We start from the raw sequence: 20,290 nt of genomic DNA, 5'->3' as shown, positions 1-20,290 counted from the left end.
GAAGCACAGAGACCTGTGTCTGTCCCCATGAATACAATGCGCTTGTTTTGCACAGTGATGTATTCATAAGGGTTGGGCACAAGGAGGCACTTAGGCACAGGTTAAGGTACTTTGCACTCTATGTTTTTCCACAAACAATTGATTCCAGGTGGTGCATTTTTAGGCCAACATCATTCATGATGGTGAATTCACAGGACCTAAATTGTTAGTAATGAAGCAATTTCAAGCATTTTGGTACCATAAATTTTATTTCTGCTCAGAGTGCTGTAGGCTTTAGTGTTACCTGTGTAAAACCACAGATAGGTCCATCAATATTTTTATTGGATAGTATATTATTATTAAACCTGATCATTGCAGCAACAACACAATTATTATTAAGATAGATACAGTATCTAGATATAGAAGTTTATAGAATTTATTCCTTAATATGCTATTTGCCTACCCGAGTGCTGTTTTCAGCTCAGGACACATAAACCCAAGTAAATGCAGAACACGTCTACATGCATATACATCTGTCAACCAATAGAGAATGGAGATACCCACAGGGCACTTCAGCATAGGGTTAATTTGAGGCTAAAAGCAGCGCCTTGGCATATAAATAAATATGATCCTTGATGCCATATGGAAGAAACATACAAAGTGTAGCAGGTGTTATGAAGATTCATCAGATCTTATAAACATGGATTGCCAAGGGACACAGTGGCTGGTGATGTCTTTAATGGTTTCCAAAAATTTGCATCAGAGCAGAGCACAATCTCTGTACACACTTAATGAAGGATGGAGGTACAGGTCTGGCATAACCTGAGTATATATAGTAGATTTTTCCAATCCAAGGGTACAGTAGGGCATAGGACTGGGCATTTTGAGTGAAGTGGGACAGTATGGAAGTTTGGCACAGACAGTGGTGGTGCTGGTGCTAGTGTGTTGGCACAATATATTCACTGTGCTGGTAGGGTACAGCACAAAATTGTGTTAGTCAACAAGGCTGGCAGCCAGCTCGTGGCACAAACACTGGCATAGGAGGCAAAGCACAAGGGTGCATGGCACTAAACTAACAAGGACAATGCCAAGTGGAAGTTGTTGAATCATCAAGAGGTACACACCAAGAGGCAGTGAGCTAAAGTAAATGAGGCACAGAAAACCAAGAAGAACTCGTGGTACTGGCCGACACGGGCAACATCGATGAGGAGCACAAGGACCTGGTAGCCATGCTAGGCTGGATGAGATCTTCACGCTCAAGATATCCAACACTGCCAAATCTTCTCCAGGACTTGGGGGCTCCTCAGTAACCTCCATGATGGTAATGACTAGGCACTCAGAGGAACTAGGACCCCCACATAAGTTTCCAGGGCTAAGGAGAACCTCTGGGGCAACAGAGCAGCCATGCCTGCGAGTCCTTTCATTGCAGCTGAGCTTGGAAATCAGTGATCTGTCATCTGGTATGAGCTGCAGGTCCTCAGGAAGAGGAGTCTCTTGGCGGCAGAATGGGCAGCACAAAGAATTGGGGGGCCCAGGACCCCAGGAATAGGCCATCTTTTTGAGGCAACGGGCACATAGGCGGTGGTCACAACTCAGTACTTTGGGACGGTGCTGCTTTGCATCAAAACCATTATAGCAAATCTTGCACTCCAGCTCAAGTGGGGCCAGCAGAGGTTCTAAAGAATCTCCATCGGTTCTGGACATTCTGGCTGAGGGACCTGCAGCACTGGTATTTGGGGAGACTAGAAGATTCTAGGAAGAAAAAAATAAGACAAGAAGTGGCTTAGAGAAGGAGTGTCGACAGGTGGGGCCAACAACAAGTGGGTGGAGGAAAGACATTTAGGTTATAATGAAGAAAATGTCTCCCACATTCTACACTCCCCCATACACTGCACAGCATCCCACACATGCCCACCTCTCCCTATTCTCTATGCTTCCTCTCACTCACTCACTCTGTTTCATGCAATGTAACCTCATTCCTGATTGGTCTCAAAAAAAGTGAGGGGGTCTTGGGGTAGAGAGGGTGGGGGGTGGTACTGACCTTGCAGTTGTCAGAAGCAATCCGGTTTAGAGGGGAAGAGAGAAGGAAACAAATAGAGAGATTTGTACGCAGAGTGAGGCAGAAAACTAGGGGAAACTAGGAGAGAAGGACAGAAATGGCGAAAGAGAGAGTAATGAAAAGGGCTGGAGCGAAAGTAATAGGTTTGGTGGGAGGATGAGGAGAGTTACGTAGCAGTAGATGCAGCAGACATGAAATAGGCCCAGGGGTTGCTATGGAAACAGAGAAGGTACCCAGCTGCCACTATGCATCACAATGCAGCATTCACAGCTAGACCAAGGGAAAGATGCAGCTCCTACAGAATGAATGGCGCATGATAGAGCTAGTGCCTGATGTTTGTTATCTTTTATTTCTAAAGGTCACACCTATTCCCAAGAGCTGTACTGTGGGGGAAAGACAAATACACACCAAAGGACCAGGTGCCCCAGCTTGGGAAATGTTAGATATTGCTTTTTCAGTGTAAATTGCCTGTCACATTCACAGTGAGCTCATAGGAGACAAAATGTCAGTTATTGGGTTATTTTAATGCACTAATCACAATAATTACAAAATCAGACCGGGGTCTAAATGCTTTTTGCAAGTTAAATTGGTGTACAAAACATTTGTTTTACTGGTCACTTGCAACCATGTTGACCGCAGTATGTGTAAAAGCACAGGGATCATAGGTTGTAAACTCCACCCGTGCAGGGACTGATGTATAAGCTTTCCACAGTGCAGCAAAATATTTAAGCACTACAAAAATAAAGGAAAAATATATATTCTCTAATGGAAACCATTCAGTTAATAGCTTCCCCAAACAAAAAATTCACCCTACTCCCTGCATGCCTCTGATCTGCCCCAGCTGCACCCAAATGCCTGATGTACCCAAAATTCCATCCATTCTCAGTAATCCACACCCTTTTTTAGGGTGCAATGAAAGTTATGTACAGTTAGACAACCCTATAACAGTAAGAAAAACAACACATCACAATCTGTATAAATGTATAGGGCTTTATTACAGCTATCATCTATAAACAAACCTAGTTATGGGATAAATGATAGTCCCTTTCAACAGCACTATTTTTTTATATTGGACAAATAGAGAATGCTACCACACAGTCACAGTTTCTTCACATAGGCTATTATAAGGGATAATGTACCCCACCTACTGTAACTTATAAAGCTATAAGGCTGCAGGATCAAGTATACAGGGAACTCTGAGTAACACTCCTGTATTATAAGGGATAATGTACCCCCTATTGTAAAATATAAGAATATTATGTCACTACTTAATAATAATGTTTTTTTTTGTGTATTAAATAAGGGATAATTTACACCCTACTGTATATTCTAAGAATATAAGAAGTCACTAAAAGGTTCTGTGACTATATAAAGGAACAAGGATGCATGCTGAGTTATACAGGGAACACTGAGTATTACTCATGTATTATAAACTATAATGTACCCCCTACTGAATATTATAAGGATAATAGAGGTCACTGAGGGTTTTGTGACTATATAAAGGCACAAGGCTATGGGCTGAGTTATACAGGGAACTCTGAGTATCATTTGTATTATAAGGGATAATGTGCCCCCTAATGTAAATGATAAGGATATTAGAAGTCACTGAGGGGGTTCTGTGGCCATATAAAGGCACAGGCTGAGTTATACAGGGAACTCTGAGTATCACTCATGTATTATAAGGGATAATGTACCCCCTACTGTAAATGATAAGGATATTAGCAGTCACTGAGGGGTTCTGTGCCCATATAAAGGCACAAGGCTGCAGGCTGAGTTATACAGGGAACTCTGAGTATCACTCATGTATTATAAGGGATAATGTATCCCTACTGTAAAATATACAGTAAGGATATTAATAGAACCTGAGCACTTTATATGTGAAGTGTGTTGCAAATTCAAAGCAGGTTAGCAGCCATAAAAAATGGTGACTGCAACAGTGTTCAGTGGTCAAATTATTTCAATGTAACAGCTTGTGTATGTAACACTCCACTTGGAGGCCATCTGGTTGCAGCCACACAGACTGACTAGTTGTATTGGGGTTATTCTGGATTAAAACATTATAAAAACATTAAAGGAGAAGGAAAGGTTAGTAAAGAGTTAATCTCAAGCTGCAGTAATACCTTCAGTTGTCTCAATAGTGCCCTTAAAGAGCAAGGAAAGGCTTCTACTATAGCACCTAATATGTTGTAGAGCCCCCTTTCCTGTAGCAGATCGCCGAGTTTATTTTTTAAAATAATCCTCCCTTCTCCCCAAAATTTCCTTTTAACTTCCTTTTATCTTCACAGTATCATGGCCGCCATCTTGGATTTCTAAACACCCGCACTCGCATCCCCCCCCCCACACAAAACACCGGCACAAAATACTGGCAATACCCCCCCGTCACCACACACCTGTGCTCGCACTCCCCCCCTGCCCGCTCACTCGCTACCCGGTACCCGCTCGCCTGTTCTGCTTGCCTGCTGCCTGTTCCTGTGTCACTGAAGGGAGCGCGCCTGCTTCTTAATGAATGAAATTCAGCAAAGCGCATGTGCCGCCTACAGTGTCCCGGTCATACAGTCCTTGCAGGAGCGATGCATTATGGGAATCCTCTTTACACAGCTCAGCGTTTTTTCTGCCTGTTTGGCTTCTGATCTTCTGAACACGTGAAATATGGGGAAACTTAAGGGCACTATTGAGACAACTGAAGGTATGCCTGCAGTTTGAGATTAACTCTTTACTAGCCTTTCCTTCTCATTAAGTCTCCCCATATTTCACCTGTTCAGAAGATCTGAAGCCAAACAGGAAGAAAAAACGCTGAGCTGTGTAAAGAAAGTTCCCATAATGCCTCACTCCTGCACAGACACCCAGACCAAGTGAACATGCTCAGTTAGTAAGACTATGGGTCAGCTTCCTGCTGATTGGCTCATATCCACATTCTTAAGGGGGGTAGTTCTTAGCATTCTTGAGGGAGGGGGAGCAGGAAAGAGCAGAGAACAGAAAGCTGTGTGTCTGTGGCAAAGGAATTACAGACACAACAAATCATTTTACAGACAGTCAGCGCAGTGCTTATGGCTGTATTAACATAGACCTTTCTGATAAAGCTGACTTAGTTTTTACCTTTCTTTCTCCTTTAACTCTATTATGTTCTTGCAAATGTGCATCATATTTATATTCTGGGATCATATTTAGCTGCATTTTGCACAATACTACAGAGACAGAGCTGGCTGCAGCATGCATCAAAGCAAACTGATAATTAGCTATGTTATCATTCTCTCTTCCTAATAACACATATATACTGTATATATATATATATATATATATATATTTTATTTTTTTTTAACAATTCTTTTATTGAGTTTGAATGTAGTATGCAGTATATTGATTACAGTGTCATTTGTGCTTATTGTACAAGAAGTAAAATAAAATAAATTAACGTTGTAACAAAAAGAACATCACAGTATCTTCTTTATTGATATATGCATTATTTGCCATTTAACCTTAACCTCATGTCCATTTAGCATACAATCCAAAGCAGAATTGGGATATTGTTATTATAACACTCATTATATTTATCATTATACTGACAGCAAAACTCCTGCAAAGTTGCCACAACATTAAGGTCAGTAGACAAAATGCCTATACAGGTATAGCAGAGCCTATGCCTACTATACCTATAGTAGCAGTGGGGGTAATGGACTCTAGGAAGGGACTGTGCCTGTGGCATAGCAGGTATAGTAGGGAAAATGGTGCCTGTAGTAGCAGTAGGATAATAGCCTCTGGGAATGGACTGTGGCTGTGGGATAGCAGGTATAGTAGGGAGAGATGGTGCCTATAATAGCAGTGGGATAATAGCCTCTGGGAAAGGACTGTGGTTGTGGGATAGCAGGTATAGTAGGGAGAGAGGGTGCCTATAGTAGCAGTGGGATAATAGCCTCTGGGAAGGGGCTGTGGCTGTGGGATAGCAGGTATAGTAGGGAGAGATGGTGCCTATAGTAGCAGTGGGGATAATAGCCTCTGGGAAGGGACTGTGGCTGTGGGATAGCAAGTATAGTAGGGAGAGATGGTGCCTATAGTAGCAGTAGGATAATAGCCTCTGGGAAGGGACTGTGGCTGTGGGATAGCAGGTATAGTAGGGAGAGATGGTGCCTATAGTAGCAGTGGGATAATAGCCTCTGGGAAGGGACTGTGGCTGTGGGATAGCAGGTATAGTAGGGAGAGATGGTGCCTATGATAGCAGTGGGATAATAGCCTCTGGGAAGGTACTGTGGCTGTGAGATAGCAGGTATAATGGGGAGAGATGGTGCCTATAGTAACAGTAGGGATAATAGCCTGTGGAAGGGACTGTGGCTGTGGGATAGCAGGTATAATGGGGAGAGATGGTGCCTATAGTAACAGTAGGGATAATAGCCTGTGGAAGGGACTGTGGTTGTGGGATAGCAGGTATAGTAGGGAGAGATGGTGCCTACAGTAGCAGTAGCAGTGGGGATAAGAGCCTCTGGTAAGGGACTGTGGCTGTGGGATAGGGGCCAGTTGGGAGAGATGGTGCCTACAGTAGCAGAGGCATAATAGCCTCTGGGAAAGGAATGTGGTTGTGGGATAGCAGGTATAGTAGGGAGAGATGGTGCCTATAGTAGCAGTTGGGGGATAATAGCCTCTGGTAAAGGATTGTGGCTGTGGGATAGCAGGTATAGTAGGGAGAGATGGTGCCTATAGTAACAGCAGGGATAGTAGCCTGTGGGAAGGGACTGTGGTTGTGAGATAGCAGGTATAGTAGGGAGAGATGGTGCCTACTGTAGCAGTAGCAGTGGGGATAAGAGCCTCTGGGAAGGGATTGTGGCTGTGGGATAGTGGCCAGTTGGGAGAGATGGTGCCTATAGTAGCAGTGGGGATAAGAGCCTCTGGGAAGGGACTGTGGCATAGTGGCCAGTTGGGAGAGATGGTGCCTACAGTAGCAGAGGCATAATAGCCTCTGGGAAAGGAATGTGGTTGTGGGATAGCAGGTATAGTAGGGTTGGGTGGTGCCTATAGTGTGGATAATATAATAGTTATAATACTAATACTTAGATAATATACGATAAGTACTTGAAGTGCAGTGCGTTAGGTATAAGTAAAAATCTCCAAATAGAATTTTGCTCAAGAAATGAATCAATTCCCATGGTGAGCAGGCAGGAGCAACACTGCCACCTTCAGGAATAAAAGGTTAACAACAACCAGTTTCTAAAAGCCCAGGGGTGGTCTGATTCTATTTGGAAACCCAGTTGGAAAATGAAAAATGCCACGGGATCTGAGATTAGGTTAAATCTCTGAAGTCTGGAAATGAAGCTGCTGTTGCCCCCAGCTCTCTCTGTAATTGAGCAGCCTACCATTGAGGGAAAAGTTACAAATGCAACAATATTGTTGGATAGTTTAATAAACTTTCCTGTTTAGAAGCCTGCAAAATATTTGGCTCTGTTTTTTGTGTTTTGGTATTTTTTGGGTGGACCAGGAAGAGCCGGACCAAGTACTATTGCTACTGCCCAAGGCAAATAAGCATTTTGCACTAGCAATCCCCCTCTGACTTGCTAAGGTGCAGGGGAATTAGGGAAGGTGGCACCAGGGCAGAACTGGCTGTCTAGTCCCCTGCCAGCCCACCCTCTTGGCTACTCGCACCCATTAAGCCACTGACCTTGTTACCCCGCCCTCCGGCTCTCACTAACTTGTTTAACCACTGTCTTAACTACCCCATGTATCCCATATCAGCTTTCACCTGTCACTCACTCATTTCCTTTCTTCATCCTCCTGCCGTCTGCGCCATATACACATGCCTACATTTAGGTGCAGCTCTGGGACCCCCTGACCCTTAAAGAAACTTGAAGAGTTTGGCCAAGGTGTTATGAAACCCAAATCAAGAGTGGCAATTTGCAGCATCCTCTATTGTCTTCAGACATTCCTATTTCTCAGCCCCCACCCATCTAGTGCATCTTAGGCATGTGACTATCTTGCCTACCCTTAGATCCAGCCTTGGGATCAGGTTTAGTTACCCATGAACCCCTAAAGAAACTTGGAGCCAGACCAAGGTGTTTTTAAATGAATCATGGGTGGCAATTTGTGGTAATCTTAATTTCTCACCCCCCCCACGCATCCCCCACCCATCTTGTGCGCCCAAGGCACATGCCTACCTTGCCTAGGGTCAGGTTATATATATATATATATATATATATATATAAATGACCCAGGACCAGTAACCCATAGTAACTAATAAAATCCTATAGGTGATGCTTCCTGTTGGTTTCTATGGGTGATTAGATCTGTATTTACGAAGCAGTATTTATAAAGTAGAATGACATATACCCCAACAATATTTAAAATGGGGGTGATATTGCATTTATATATATATATCTTTATAAACTTCAATAAAATATAATGCCCCAGGCTATCCTGCATAATTGTGCATGTCAATAAGATACCCTACTGTAGCCCTCCTGTTGTGTTATACAGCCTATAGGCTAATTTCCCAGGGGAAAGCTGGCAGCTGGCTAAGAGGTTTCATAAGTTTCTATGGGGGACTAATTACTGCTTTTCTTTTGTGACAAGAAAAGCAATAAAACCCGAGGCTAAAAGTAGCAGCTACTTATCTCCCAGTGTGACATATTACTTGCAAACACCCAGCAGAGGGCAGAGCCTAGATGCTTAGGGCTGTTGCTCTTTTGCCTTTTGGGGTCAATGTCACCTAATGAATTAAATAGTCCTTAGCAGGCCTTCCCCTGCGTCAAGTGGGATCCTGCTTAAGAATGAGGGTTCAGCATCCCCTTCCAATACCTATGCCTGCAACTCTTTCATAAATAACCTCTGCTGTACGGCTGAGAAGCTGATGTGCTTTCAAAGCAGGGTTTATAATTATAACACAGCATTCATTGGCACCAGGACCCCCCCCCCCCCCAGTCTATTCATTAGCGCTAGCAATTGTCAGGATGAATTCAATAGCTGGGGGGGAGAATGGAATGGCATTCGGGGGGGGGGGATCACTGCTTAATAAGTATTGATTGGAAAATAGGTCACAGTGGCCAAAGTGCAACAGGGATGAGAGTTAATCAATGCGGCTTTGGACATTTTCTCATCGATTCCTGTTTCCCTTTCACTGATCTCTGACCCAATGTGATCTGTTGCAGAATGAATATATATTGGAGCGAGATTAAGCCCATGTCTAGGAAATGATACCAACAAGCTCAACATTATCACTTAGGATGCCGGGAAAATTGAAACTGGACCACGTTTCCCAGCATTCTCCAATACCCAAAGGCTGTTATAAGATGTTGGTAGTCCGAAACACAGTGCTGTGTTTTAAGCACCTGTGCCAAATACATCTATGAGGTCTCTGATATTGGAAGAAGATGGGAAAGGGCAGCTGCTGCTTCTGATCACTTCCTGAGCAGAGCAACATCAGAACACATCTCTGGTTTCCTTCTTAAGGTATCTCTCTGACAGTATAGTTACACTGGTGGCACTTGTTACAAAATTAATTATATTGCCAGTAAATAAAAACTTAAAGGGGTTGTTCACCTTTGAGTTAACATTTAGTATGATGTAGAGAGTAATATTCTGAGACACGTCGCAATTGGTCTTAATTTTTAATTTGTGTGTTTTTTAATTATTTAACTTTTTCTTCATAACCCTTCGGTTTGGAATTTCAGCAGTGATCTGGTTGCTAGGGTTCAAATAACCTTAACACCAGGTAGTGGTTTGAATAAGAGACTGAAATATGAATAGGAGAGGGCCTGAACAGAGGGATATGTAATAAAAAAAATGACAATAATAATAAAACTGAAGCCTCACAAAGCAAAAGTTTTTGGGTGACCCCTATTTGAAAGCTGGACAGAGTCAGAAGAGGAAGGTAAATAATTCAAAAACTGGCCATTCTATAGCAGATAACCTAAAGGCGAACCGCCACTTTAAATAGCTCGGGAACAGAAAAAAATTAATATGAATTGCAAAAAGTGCTTAAAAAAAGCACCCTGAGCAATTTTGCATTCAGTTTACTTATCCTTTAATGAAATTATTTTTCTTCTGGGCAGAGAGGAGGTTGGATCCTTTGATCCAATTCAGTGCACTGTATATTGGCATATGTGTTGTTAGGGTTGCAACCAGTTTTTTTACCATAACCCCTCCCCCCAGTAACTACTTTCCAACTGACCAACAATATTAGGCACCATCTTACTTTTATACCCTGGGCGCGATTTCCAATGTGTGTGAGCACAAGTGAGACACCACACCCTGTCCTATATTCTGCCTCCCCACCAATACCAACTACCACAGCTCATATTCTGCCCCACACCCATACCAACTCCTTCCCAGTCCTGTCTCTGCCCCTTGGTGATCTCTTCTCTACTCACGCAGACTTTTATTTAGTATTAATTAAATTATCCTTAGTAATTGATTCTGTTTCAAAATATGGGCGGCCACGGAATCTGCTGTGCTTAATAACACGGGCATGCAGATATTTATGGAACCTTTAGGTGGTCTGTTACATATTCAGCATGCTCATGTTGATTCATACACATAAAATGTAATAAGTTGAAGACAGTGAGTTATTTTAATGCGCTCTATCTCATCACCGGGAATAATACATGTAAGTGCAATATCCATGTTATTGCCTTTGAATGAAATCCAAATGTATATTCCTCTTGGAACATCTCATTATGTAAATGAAACCCTTTTCTCTTAGCTTACTCCACTATCCAACCAACGGGCACTCGAGAAAGGGCAGAACTAGGTAAAGGCAAATAATTGGGTTTCACAGCACTGCCTGTCCTTTTTTAGAAAATAGAATTTAGCTGGAAATGATAGAATTTGTGTGTAACCAGTAGGTAGGCAGACATGTACTGCTGGTATAGAAATACACAGATCATTGCCAAATGTTGCCTGTTCAAGCCTAACTTGTCAAGTTCAGAGCTGTGGGTTGGTCCCATCAACAAATAGGTATTTCCTTCTCACTTAAGGTAGCCATACACTATAAGATTCACTCACTTGCCAAGGTCGCCAAACAAGTGTATCTTTCCCCGATAGGCCCACCTATTGTAAGACATTGGCTTGTTGATGTGGTTCTCACTCAGGAAAATCAAGTCTGCACAATAAACACAACCAATTTTCAGGCAGATATTGGTCAGGGAGGCCCTTCTGAGGGGACAGGCAGATGAGCTGGGGGACCCAAATCAGCAGCTTAAAACTGCTCATGTATGGCCACCTTTACTTAGATGATAATAAAAGAAATGTATGTTGCACTTTGTTCCATGTATAGACCCAATACACTCTAAAGATACTGTATACAGAATGTAGGGATGCACCGAATCTAGGTTTCGGTTGAGAATTTAACCAAAATGCTGCCTTTTTCAGCAGGATTTGAGTTCGGCTGAATCCATGCTTCTGGCCAAACCTAACCCTTAATCATTTTCACCGTGCACAGTTCTCTTTAATAATTCCTTATTCTATTTTGCGTATGCAAATTAGGGTTTGGTTCGGTTTTCGCCCAAATCTTTTGCAAAGGATTCGGGGTTCAGCTGGATCCTAATATAGTGGATTCAGTACATCCCTAACAATGTATTTCAAGTGAAGTTTTATGATTATTTAGGTAAGCGAAAAGACATACACTTAGTTAAGGCACACCAAGTAACAAGTTAAAATGAATTTTTATTAGTTATTACTAAAATTGGTTAAAATAAACTGAAAGGGGAAAGGAAAGGTTAAAAGGGGTAAAGCCAAGCGTTTGTTGATGTAAGAGGTTTCACTTTTACTATTGCAACATTGAAACACTGTTGCAAATGGAAATATAATTACTATATTTGTTACTAAGAGAACTATTATAGGGTTTGTGCAGTTAATATATCGCACCAAATGATATGTTAGGGATTTTTACATCAATTAGTGCAAGTTTCTTAAAATACGTGAAGGATTTCTCACAGTAACGTCCAAGGGATCATTTGTCCGCTTTTGGTCCCTGACAGGGTACTTTCTAGATAGAGATATTTACACAGGTTGCGATTCACACTGTTATGCCGTTCTTTCACCAGTAATTCTCTCGCTATTATTTTAAGTAGAGGTAATATATAAAGTATGCACCAGTTAGATCTCCATTGTGACTCCACTCTGGGAGGAATTAAGTTACTGATTACAAGTAGAACCGCTTAAGCGGACAGTGAGTAGCGTGTGCGGAAGCTTAATGTGCACCGCACTGATCCGTTTATCCTGTGAGGTTTATTATCCGCGCTCTAGACTGTCGGATATATTGGGAAGTGTGCCACGTGGGCTGTGCAGGGTACGACCTCCCACTGCTACTTTTATTTTACCAAAGGGATCGGTATCCTGTGTGCAATCGTAATATACAGGGTACGGGGCCAAATATATTGGCGAACTAATTGTCCCGGAGTACGGGACCGTGTATCATAGCGGGCTAATCTATGCTGCAATTCAATAAGCGCATCCTTATAATCTGGTCCGGCACTATTTGGGTTGCTAATAGCTAAACCAAAAAGTAGCCGGTTTTTTTCAATGCTGCGCAGCCTGCCCGAAAATCTCTTATTATCGTAGCAAACCGCTAGTCCCATCCGATGGATTGTCAGCGGGTACTGCTGTGCTTACAATACTAGTCAGAAAAACATCTCTTAGATTAGAGCTACAAAAACGGCTATTTTTGTCCCTTGGCAGCCATAAGCTGGTGCCGTCAACATTAGCTGTCCCTATTCTCTTTAGTGTCGATCATTACTGTCAATTTAACATTACTTCACAAATCAACAAGCGCATGGCTTAAGACGCCGACGCGCGTTTCGCATGTACTGCTTTCTCAAGGCTCAATGCCTTGAGAAAGCAGTACATGCGAAACGCGCGTCGGCGTCTTAAGCCATGCGCTTGTTGATTTGTGAAGTAATGTTAAATTGACAGTTCTACTTGTAATCAGTAACTTAATTCCTCCCAGAGTGGAGTCACAATGGAGATCTAACTGGTGCATGCTTTATATATTACCTCTACTTAAAATAATAGCGAGAGAATTACTGGTGAAAGAACGGCATAACAGTGTGAATCGCAACCTGTGTAAATATCTCTATCTAGAAAGTACCCTGTCAGGGACCAAAAGCGGACAAATGATCCCTTGGACGTTACTGTGAGAAATCCTTCACGTATTTTAAGAAACTTGCACTAATTGATGTAAAAATCCCTAACATATCATTTGGTGCGATATATTAACTGCACAAACCCTATAATAGTTCTCTTAGTAACAAATATAGTAATTATATTTCCATTTGCAACAGTGTTTCAATGTTGCAATAGTAAAAGTGAAACCTCTTACATCAACAAACGCTTGGCTTTACCCCTTTTAACCTTTCCTTTCCCCTTTCAGTTTATTTTAACCAATTTTAGTCATAACTAATAAAAATGCATTTTAACTTGTTACTTGGTGTGCCTTAACTAAGTGTATGTCTTTTCGCTTACCTAAACTATTTACTACTACATTTAAGTGCACCCAATATATAAGCTATAGTGCGAGGTGCACCTTTAACTCCAAGTTTTATGATTAGACACTTTGCAGCTCTCATGAGGATGGTATGGGTCAGAACCATAAATGTCACCAGACAACCCTGGAATCCAGTTGGTCACCAAAACCTCAGAGGAGAAGCTGAAAAGCCAGCAGGTGGTGGATCATATTTCAGCTCACACCTACAAACGTGTACTACGGCCATGATCCGAAATAAAAGTGAAATGGGACGGGGGAAATTTATTTGCTGAACTGGAGAAGCTAGACATATGGACTCTTAAAGTCATGTGCCAAATCTGTCTACCATTGAAAGCCTGGTAAAGATCATCCATGGCCATGGCCAAGGACAATAAGCTTTATAAATCAGCCATCAAAGCCAATTAATCCGTTGAGTTATTAGACCAATGACAACAGCCCTCAAAGCCAGCTGATCAGCTGAGTTGTCAGGCTTAATCAAGTAAAGAGTAAAGAGCCGGAGGTACAAAAATTCACAAATGTTCATAAATTACCATTCTAAAATGGGCTATAAATTGCCATTATTTTGCACAACTTTACACCATATAGAGTAACTAATTTCTCCATTTTTATTGTGACAGAAGCCATGGAAATTATTTGCATTTGTTTTTTTTGACCACGCCTGCCATATTTGATTCAGTAGATGTGCCTCAATGCAGGATATCTGTTCTTTGAGATAAGCCTTGGCTGGAGTCAGGGCTGCAAAAGCAATATTGTTTTATCTGTTTTTCTACCAACACCTTTTAAGACAGCTAAAAAAATTCCAGATATAATTCAGCGTTATCATGCAACACATTCTAGGATACGCAGCTGTTGGGGTGCTAAAACACATGTATAAGGTTGCCACCTCATCTCTGTAACACCAGCCACTTATGGAATCCACATGCTGTATGACTAATCAGATCAGAAATGCATCACCTTTGTCTGATTAATTAGCCCTTCCATGTACAACTATAACTGGAATAAGTGAGGTAGCAACTGTACATATAACTGTACAGTAATTTCCCTATCATCCTATTTAAACACATCTTGCAGAGCTGGGCTGGAATCTGGGGGGTCATCAGTGCCTCTCTTTCATTTATATTTATTTTAAACATGTTATTAACCTTTTGCAATGTTTTACCAAAGTACTTGTTTTTTAACATAATAGAAAGGTTTGTGCCTACTGATTCTGGGGAATTGAATTAGACCTCTAGGTCACTGACTCCTTCCTCCTTTATGAAGTCACAGAAATTGAGGAGTGGGGTGAGACATAGGTTCTGCAAATAAAAAAACGTCACTGCTTCTGTGCATACCCAGTCCCTTTGTCATTCATTTGCATAATTATCCTACTGACAGCAAATCAGATTAATCCTATGCAAATAAATGTAAAGGTGGCAAATGTGCTCTAGCGCTACTTGCTACTGTGTCCCAAGTTTTTAGGTAAAGATGCACACAGTGCCAGATTTGTCATTGGGGCACCCCAAGGCCACCCCCATTCGCACCACACCGCCCCCTCCATGAGCACAAATGCGCATTCAAGTATTCATTTAAACTTACATACGGAGCAGTGGGGAGAGGACAAGAATTTTGACATTTTACTGCCAATAGATTCGCCACATTAGTGCCACCTAGAACAATATATTTGTTCTACAGAAAGCATTGTCATTTCAGAGTAAAGAGCCCTAGAAGCTTTCTCCGTTTGCTTAAGACAGCAGCTGCCATTTTAAATAGCTTCCTGCTGCAGCTCTAGCTGTTATAGCTCAGATCACATATTCCTAATAGAGGGGGGAGGGAGTTCTTAGCATTATTATGGGAGGGGGGAGCGGGGGAGGTGAGAGAACTGTGCAGACTCTGGCCAGGGGAATTAAGGATTTTTCCGAGAGAGGAAGTCAGACAAATGTGTACAAAAAAAAAAAGAGACAAGAGAGAAGAAATCTTGTGTTTCTTTTGATAGAGGACTCAGTGCAGCATTTCTTATGGCTCTATTTACATAGACCTTTCTGATAAAGCTTAGTTAGTTTTTACCTTTCCTTCTCCTTTAAACTTGCTTGAAAATTCCCCGTAGGCCTGCAGTACAACAACATGATCACCAAAATCAGGCAAAGAGCCGCTTGTTTGGCAAACCAATTAAACCGGTGACCTTGTTTAGCCAGCCTTAAGGTGGCCTTGTTCTGCCACACACAGGCAGATTTAAGCTACCGACTTATCTGCCTGTATATGGGCCCCCTTACCTATATCTGGCAGAAAAACAGTTAGATACTTATTGGGCAGGCTTGATTTTCCTGCCAGATCAAGGATTGCATTTGCTCACTGAAGTAGTCTTGCTCTGACGGCTCCTATCCCCTTCATTGTAATGTGATTAAAAAGATATCACCCACCTCAAGTGGGCATATCAGGGAAAAGATCTGCTTGTTTGGTGACCTTGCCAAGTGAACTGACCTATGATGCATCTATGCAGGAGTTGCATTCAGTTGCTAAAAAATAAAGCCAGAGGGAAATACTGCACTCATATCATTACAGTTATGTATATAAAACATAAAACATTCACATAATACATTTTGGCAACACCTCTGACCCCAAATTTAATTTTGTTGGCATGGTGAGGTTTCAGAGAGGTGAGGCCTGACTGATATGCATGTGAGCAATGCTGATGTCTGGCTGAAGGATGCGCCTGTTCTGTATTAGATACTGTTTATCTATCTTTCCATATTTATACATAGACCTGGATATTAAAGGGCGTTGTTAGGGGAGAAAGGTTGCCAAAGACCAAGATGCTAAAATCAAAAATAGACTTTTACTGTTTGATAAAAGTAATAAAATGGTTAGACATTAAATTAATTACACTTAATATTTAGCAGATAAAACAATGGGGATGGGGACAAATCACAATATCAAGGAACACGCACGCACGCGCAGGGGAGAAGAACATGCAGATCCCTACAGCTCCCCCAGGAAGAACACAACACCAACAATAAAATGCAGAAAGCAAATACACAAATATTTATATACACATAAAAACAAGTCCCTTCTTCTTCACAGGAGGGGTTGCCCCCACCTTAGGAAACCCATGTGATGCAGCTGCAAGTTCCCACCAATAAAGTTGCTGAATTAGTAGCACTGCTTCAAGTAACAACTGAAAAGAGTGCTCTCAACACACAGCTGCTTAGAGAGCATTGCCTTGTTTTCCCACAATTTCCTAATGTTATTTTTCTGGCTTAACAGAATTGAGGGAACCACGTTTAAGCATGTGTACCCTATAAGCCAAAGGCAGACCTGGACTATGTATTATTTATAATACAGGCTAATATTCTGCCCTAAGAAATGTATCAGTGCCCACACCTTCTGCTAAGGAATTGGTGTACTCTTTCATTGCCTTTATGAATTGATGTACACTCACACCCTGCCCTAAGGAAATGATGTAAACTCACAATATGCCATATGGACCAATGCACACTCTCACCCTGCCCTAAGGAAATGATGTACCACTTATATGGTGCCCTATAAATTTCATAAACCATCGCACCCTGCTATAGGAACCAATGCACACACACTTCTTATGCCTGCATTCTGCGAGGCTTCACTGAACTTTAGAAGGAATGCAAGATGTTTCATTTCAAAGTCTAATGGAGACTGAGCTGAAGGAGAGATCACATTCCTCTTTATTAGAGAAAATGTCTTCCTTATAAGCTTGGTATGCTGGCTGTTACACAAACAGGCCAGAAAGGATCGTTTTTTTGGATTGGCAGGTAGGGCAGATGCAGCCAGTCATGGTGGGAACACTATATGCTGCTTATTATAGCGGGAGGCTTTCTCCTGTACTGTGCTGTGCTGTGCTTTTAAACTGTCATGCAGTCCTTGCTTGTGCCCTCTTCTCTTGTAGGCTCTTTTTCTAATGCCACCGATGAATTGGGTACTCGCCCAGAGTGCTTGTAAGATGCAGTGAGCTCCTGAATCCGCTCTGCTGTAGGAGTCCATTTCAGGAAGCCCGGTTCATTCTGAAGAAAGATCACTGCCGTATTATGGACTGCCTTATAGTACAGCTCCTCCCTGTGGAAAAGAAGGATTATTATCTTACCTGTAAAATCTTTTTCTCTCTTCAATGAAAGGGGAACACAGGCACTGAAAGGTTAACACCACCTTCCGGGAGGAAACAACACTAAAATAAACAAATGCTGACAGCCCTCCCAGGGGGACTAGGCTGCTTGTCCCAGCAGGCTTCACCTCCCTGGGGAGCTGGAACTGCCCAGAATATACCAAAAACAGTAAAAAATTAGTAAAAAAAAGTATTTAAGTGGAACTACAGAAACTATATCAATAGGCCAAGGTCTGTAAAACTATGCCTTGGCAACTGTGTACACCAGCCTTGTGCAATGGAGGTAGAAGGCAAAGGTGGGAGAGACTACCACCAAGAAGGACCAAGGTAGAATGCTAACGCATGAGACACATTCTAGGAAGTTGTTATCTTGACAGGGAAGAAGACTATGCAGGGAAGGGAAGAGAGAAAAAGATTTTACAGGTAAGATAAAAATCCTTCTTTCTCTTTCATTTCAGGGGGGACACAGGCACTGAAAGGATGTCCAAGAGCAGTCCCAAGATAGATTTAGGTGCCATTTTAAATAAATTCTAAGCCTGTTCTGCTGCCTGCAGCACCTTTTTGCTGAAGACAGCGTCTGCCGAAGCTCCTACGTGCACCTGTTAAACCATGTAAAAAGTATGAATAGAAGACCAGGTGGCACCAAATTTGCTCCACAGAGGCAAGTTTTTCAGCTGCCCATGAAGTGGGCTGGAACCTGGTAGAGTGAGCTGTGAGTCTGAAGGAGCAGGGCTTGCCCGCAGACTCTGGTATTAGTGCCTCAGATACACCTGGCAAGGGTGGCCATGGAGGCCCATAAGCCCCTGCGGGGGCCTACAATTATGATGAAAAGGGTATCTCACCTTCTGATGGTTGCTGATCTCTGAATGTAAAATTTCTGAGCCCAGAGAACATCCAAGGCATGGAGGGCTACATCCTTGGGACTTAGGGTTAGGGTAGGAGAGGTTCTGACCCTCTCCCTCTTGGATCCTGGAAAGAAGAGGGGGAAAGATTTAAACGAACTGGAATGGCCAAGGGGCTGTGAAAGCATCTACTCCTACGGGGGCTGGATATAGACATGAAGCGTGGGAGCTTGGAATTGGTTCTAGAGGCCATGAGATCAACCTCCGGTGTCCCCAAAGGGAGACTAGAGTCTGGAAGACCTCCGGATGAAGAATCCATGCTCCCTGATCTAAGGGTCTCTCTGCTGAGGAAGTCCACTGTCAAATTGTCCACTCCAGGAATGTGTATTGCAGAGATTCTTCGCCTCCTAGACAAGCATGCAGGAAACTTTCTTGCTGCGGGTGCCCACTGATGAATGACCGGATTCTGAAGGGTTTGCCTTTGAGAAGACTTGTCCAATGAAGGAGAGCAAGGCAAATGTCCCGTAGCTCTAGGACATTTATGGGCAGTGTTGATTCCTGGGGTAGCCATCTGCCCTGAGCTGTTTATTCCTGGCAGACCGCACCCTAACCCTGGAGACTGGCATCCGTGGCGACGATAGTCCAGCTGTGTGAGGGAAAGGGATTGCCTTGCGAAAGGTGAGCAGGTTGCATCCATCAGGTCAAAGAGGGAGAGAGGGAGGACGATCTGAGAGTCCAGGTTTGGGTCCTCAGGATCCCATTGGTTGAGGAAAGACCGTTGGAGTGGTCGGGTGTGAAACTGGACAAAGGGAACCGTGTCTATCTCCGACACCATGGAGCCTAGGTATTGAGTGCAGGTCCTGAGGGAGGCCCTAGTTGAAGAGACAAGAGACTGAGTTCGGGCTAGAAGGGTCTGTACCTTGTCTGGAGAAAAAAAGGTGCAGCAGCGTAAGGTGCTGAACACAGTGCCTAGGAAAGTCATTTCCTGAGCCGAGGTCAGGCTAGACTTCTTGAGTCCTTGCAATCCCATGATCCAGCCATGAAGTGGGAGATAGGGAGTTATCAAGACCCCCTGTGAACGAAGAAGTGTCATGACTGGGGCCAGCATCTTGGTTAAGACCTGGGTGCTGTTGCAAGCCCGAAAGGTAGTGCAATAAACTGGAAGTGTTTCCCTAGGAAGTGGATCCCTGGTGGGCCCTGTGGATGGGGACATGCAGGTAGGTGTCCTTGATATCTAAGGAGGAAAGAAACTCCCCCGGTTCCATCTCTGTGATGACGGAGCGCATGGACTCCATCCAAAAGGTCTGATCCACAGTGTGGACCAGTGTTTGAGCCACATGCGTCAATGGAAGTGAAAGAAGCTCTGCCAATCATCTTGAGGCCTCCTTGATTTGTTCAGGTGTTCAAGCTGTAGAATAGATGCTTGGTCAGATGCAGGGATCGGGATGGTGGTGGACAGTCTAAAGATAGGGGGTCCACTGCGGGAGAGAGGGACCACAGATTAAAGTCCTCCTTAGGGAAGGGGTAAAGGAGAGAAAAACGATGTGAAGTGTTGGTCTTGCAGTCTAGGATGGCCCAATTGTCCTGAGAATATTTAGTCATGTGAGGGAAAGACCCTAGAGTTCTTCTTCTGTCGCTTGAAAAGATCCTTGGAGGGATCTGAAGAGCTAGGGGCAGACACATTGAGAGTTGTTAAGACGGCATCAATTAGAACATCTATGTCAGATGGGGAAGGGCCCTCATTGGCTGTTTGATGGGTGTCCTCATCTGATGAGCCCTCTGAGAGTTGACCTTCCTCAGCAAGTTCCGACTCCACATCAGAGTCTGGAAGTGTAGGA

The 20,290-nt window shown here is 42.9% G+C and overlaps 2 protein-coding genes across 4 annotated transcripts in view; both read right to left on the bottom strand.

Annotated features, from left to right (window-relative positions):
- Nucleotides 1–227: 227 nt before the first annotated feature.
- Nucleotides 228–3,262, bottom strand: LOC100485254 (E3 ubiquitin-protein ligase RNF182). The gene is made up of 2 exons (XM_018097843.2): nucleotides 2,021–3,262; nucleotides 228–1,731 (listed from the first exon to the last, which is right to left on the bottom strand). The coding sequence occupies exon 2, from the start codon at nucleotides 1,681–1,683 to the stop codon at nucleotides 973–975; it is 711 nt and encodes a 236-aa protein (XP_017953332.1). The 5' UTR covers nucleotides 1,684–1,731; nucleotides 2,021–3,262; the 3' UTR covers nucleotides 228–972.
- Nucleotides 3,263–16,292: 13,030 nt separating this feature from the next.
- pcif1 (PDX1 C-terminal inhibiting factor 1) overlaps nucleotides 16,293–20,290 on the bottom strand; it is a 24,200-nt gene continuing 20,202 nt past the window's right edge. For all 3 annotated transcript variants that reach the window (XM_012971801.2, XM_012971802.2, NM_001017341.2), the window contains 1 exon segment: nucleotides 16,293–17,564. In XM_012971801.2, the coding sequence (XP_012827255.1) occupies nucleotides 17,354–17,564 (211 nt within the window). In that variant the 3' untranslated portion in view covers nucleotides 16,293–17,353.

This window comes from Xenopus tropicalis, chromosome 10, assembly GCF_000004195.4.
Source record: "Xenopus tropicalis strain Nigerian chromosome 10, UCB_Xtro_10.0, whole genome shotgun sequence".
NCBI lineage: Eukaryota > Metazoa > Chordata > Amphibia > Anura > Pipidae > Xenopus > Xenopus tropicalis.
This window is presented reverse-complemented; position numbering and strand designations above follow the sequence as displayed.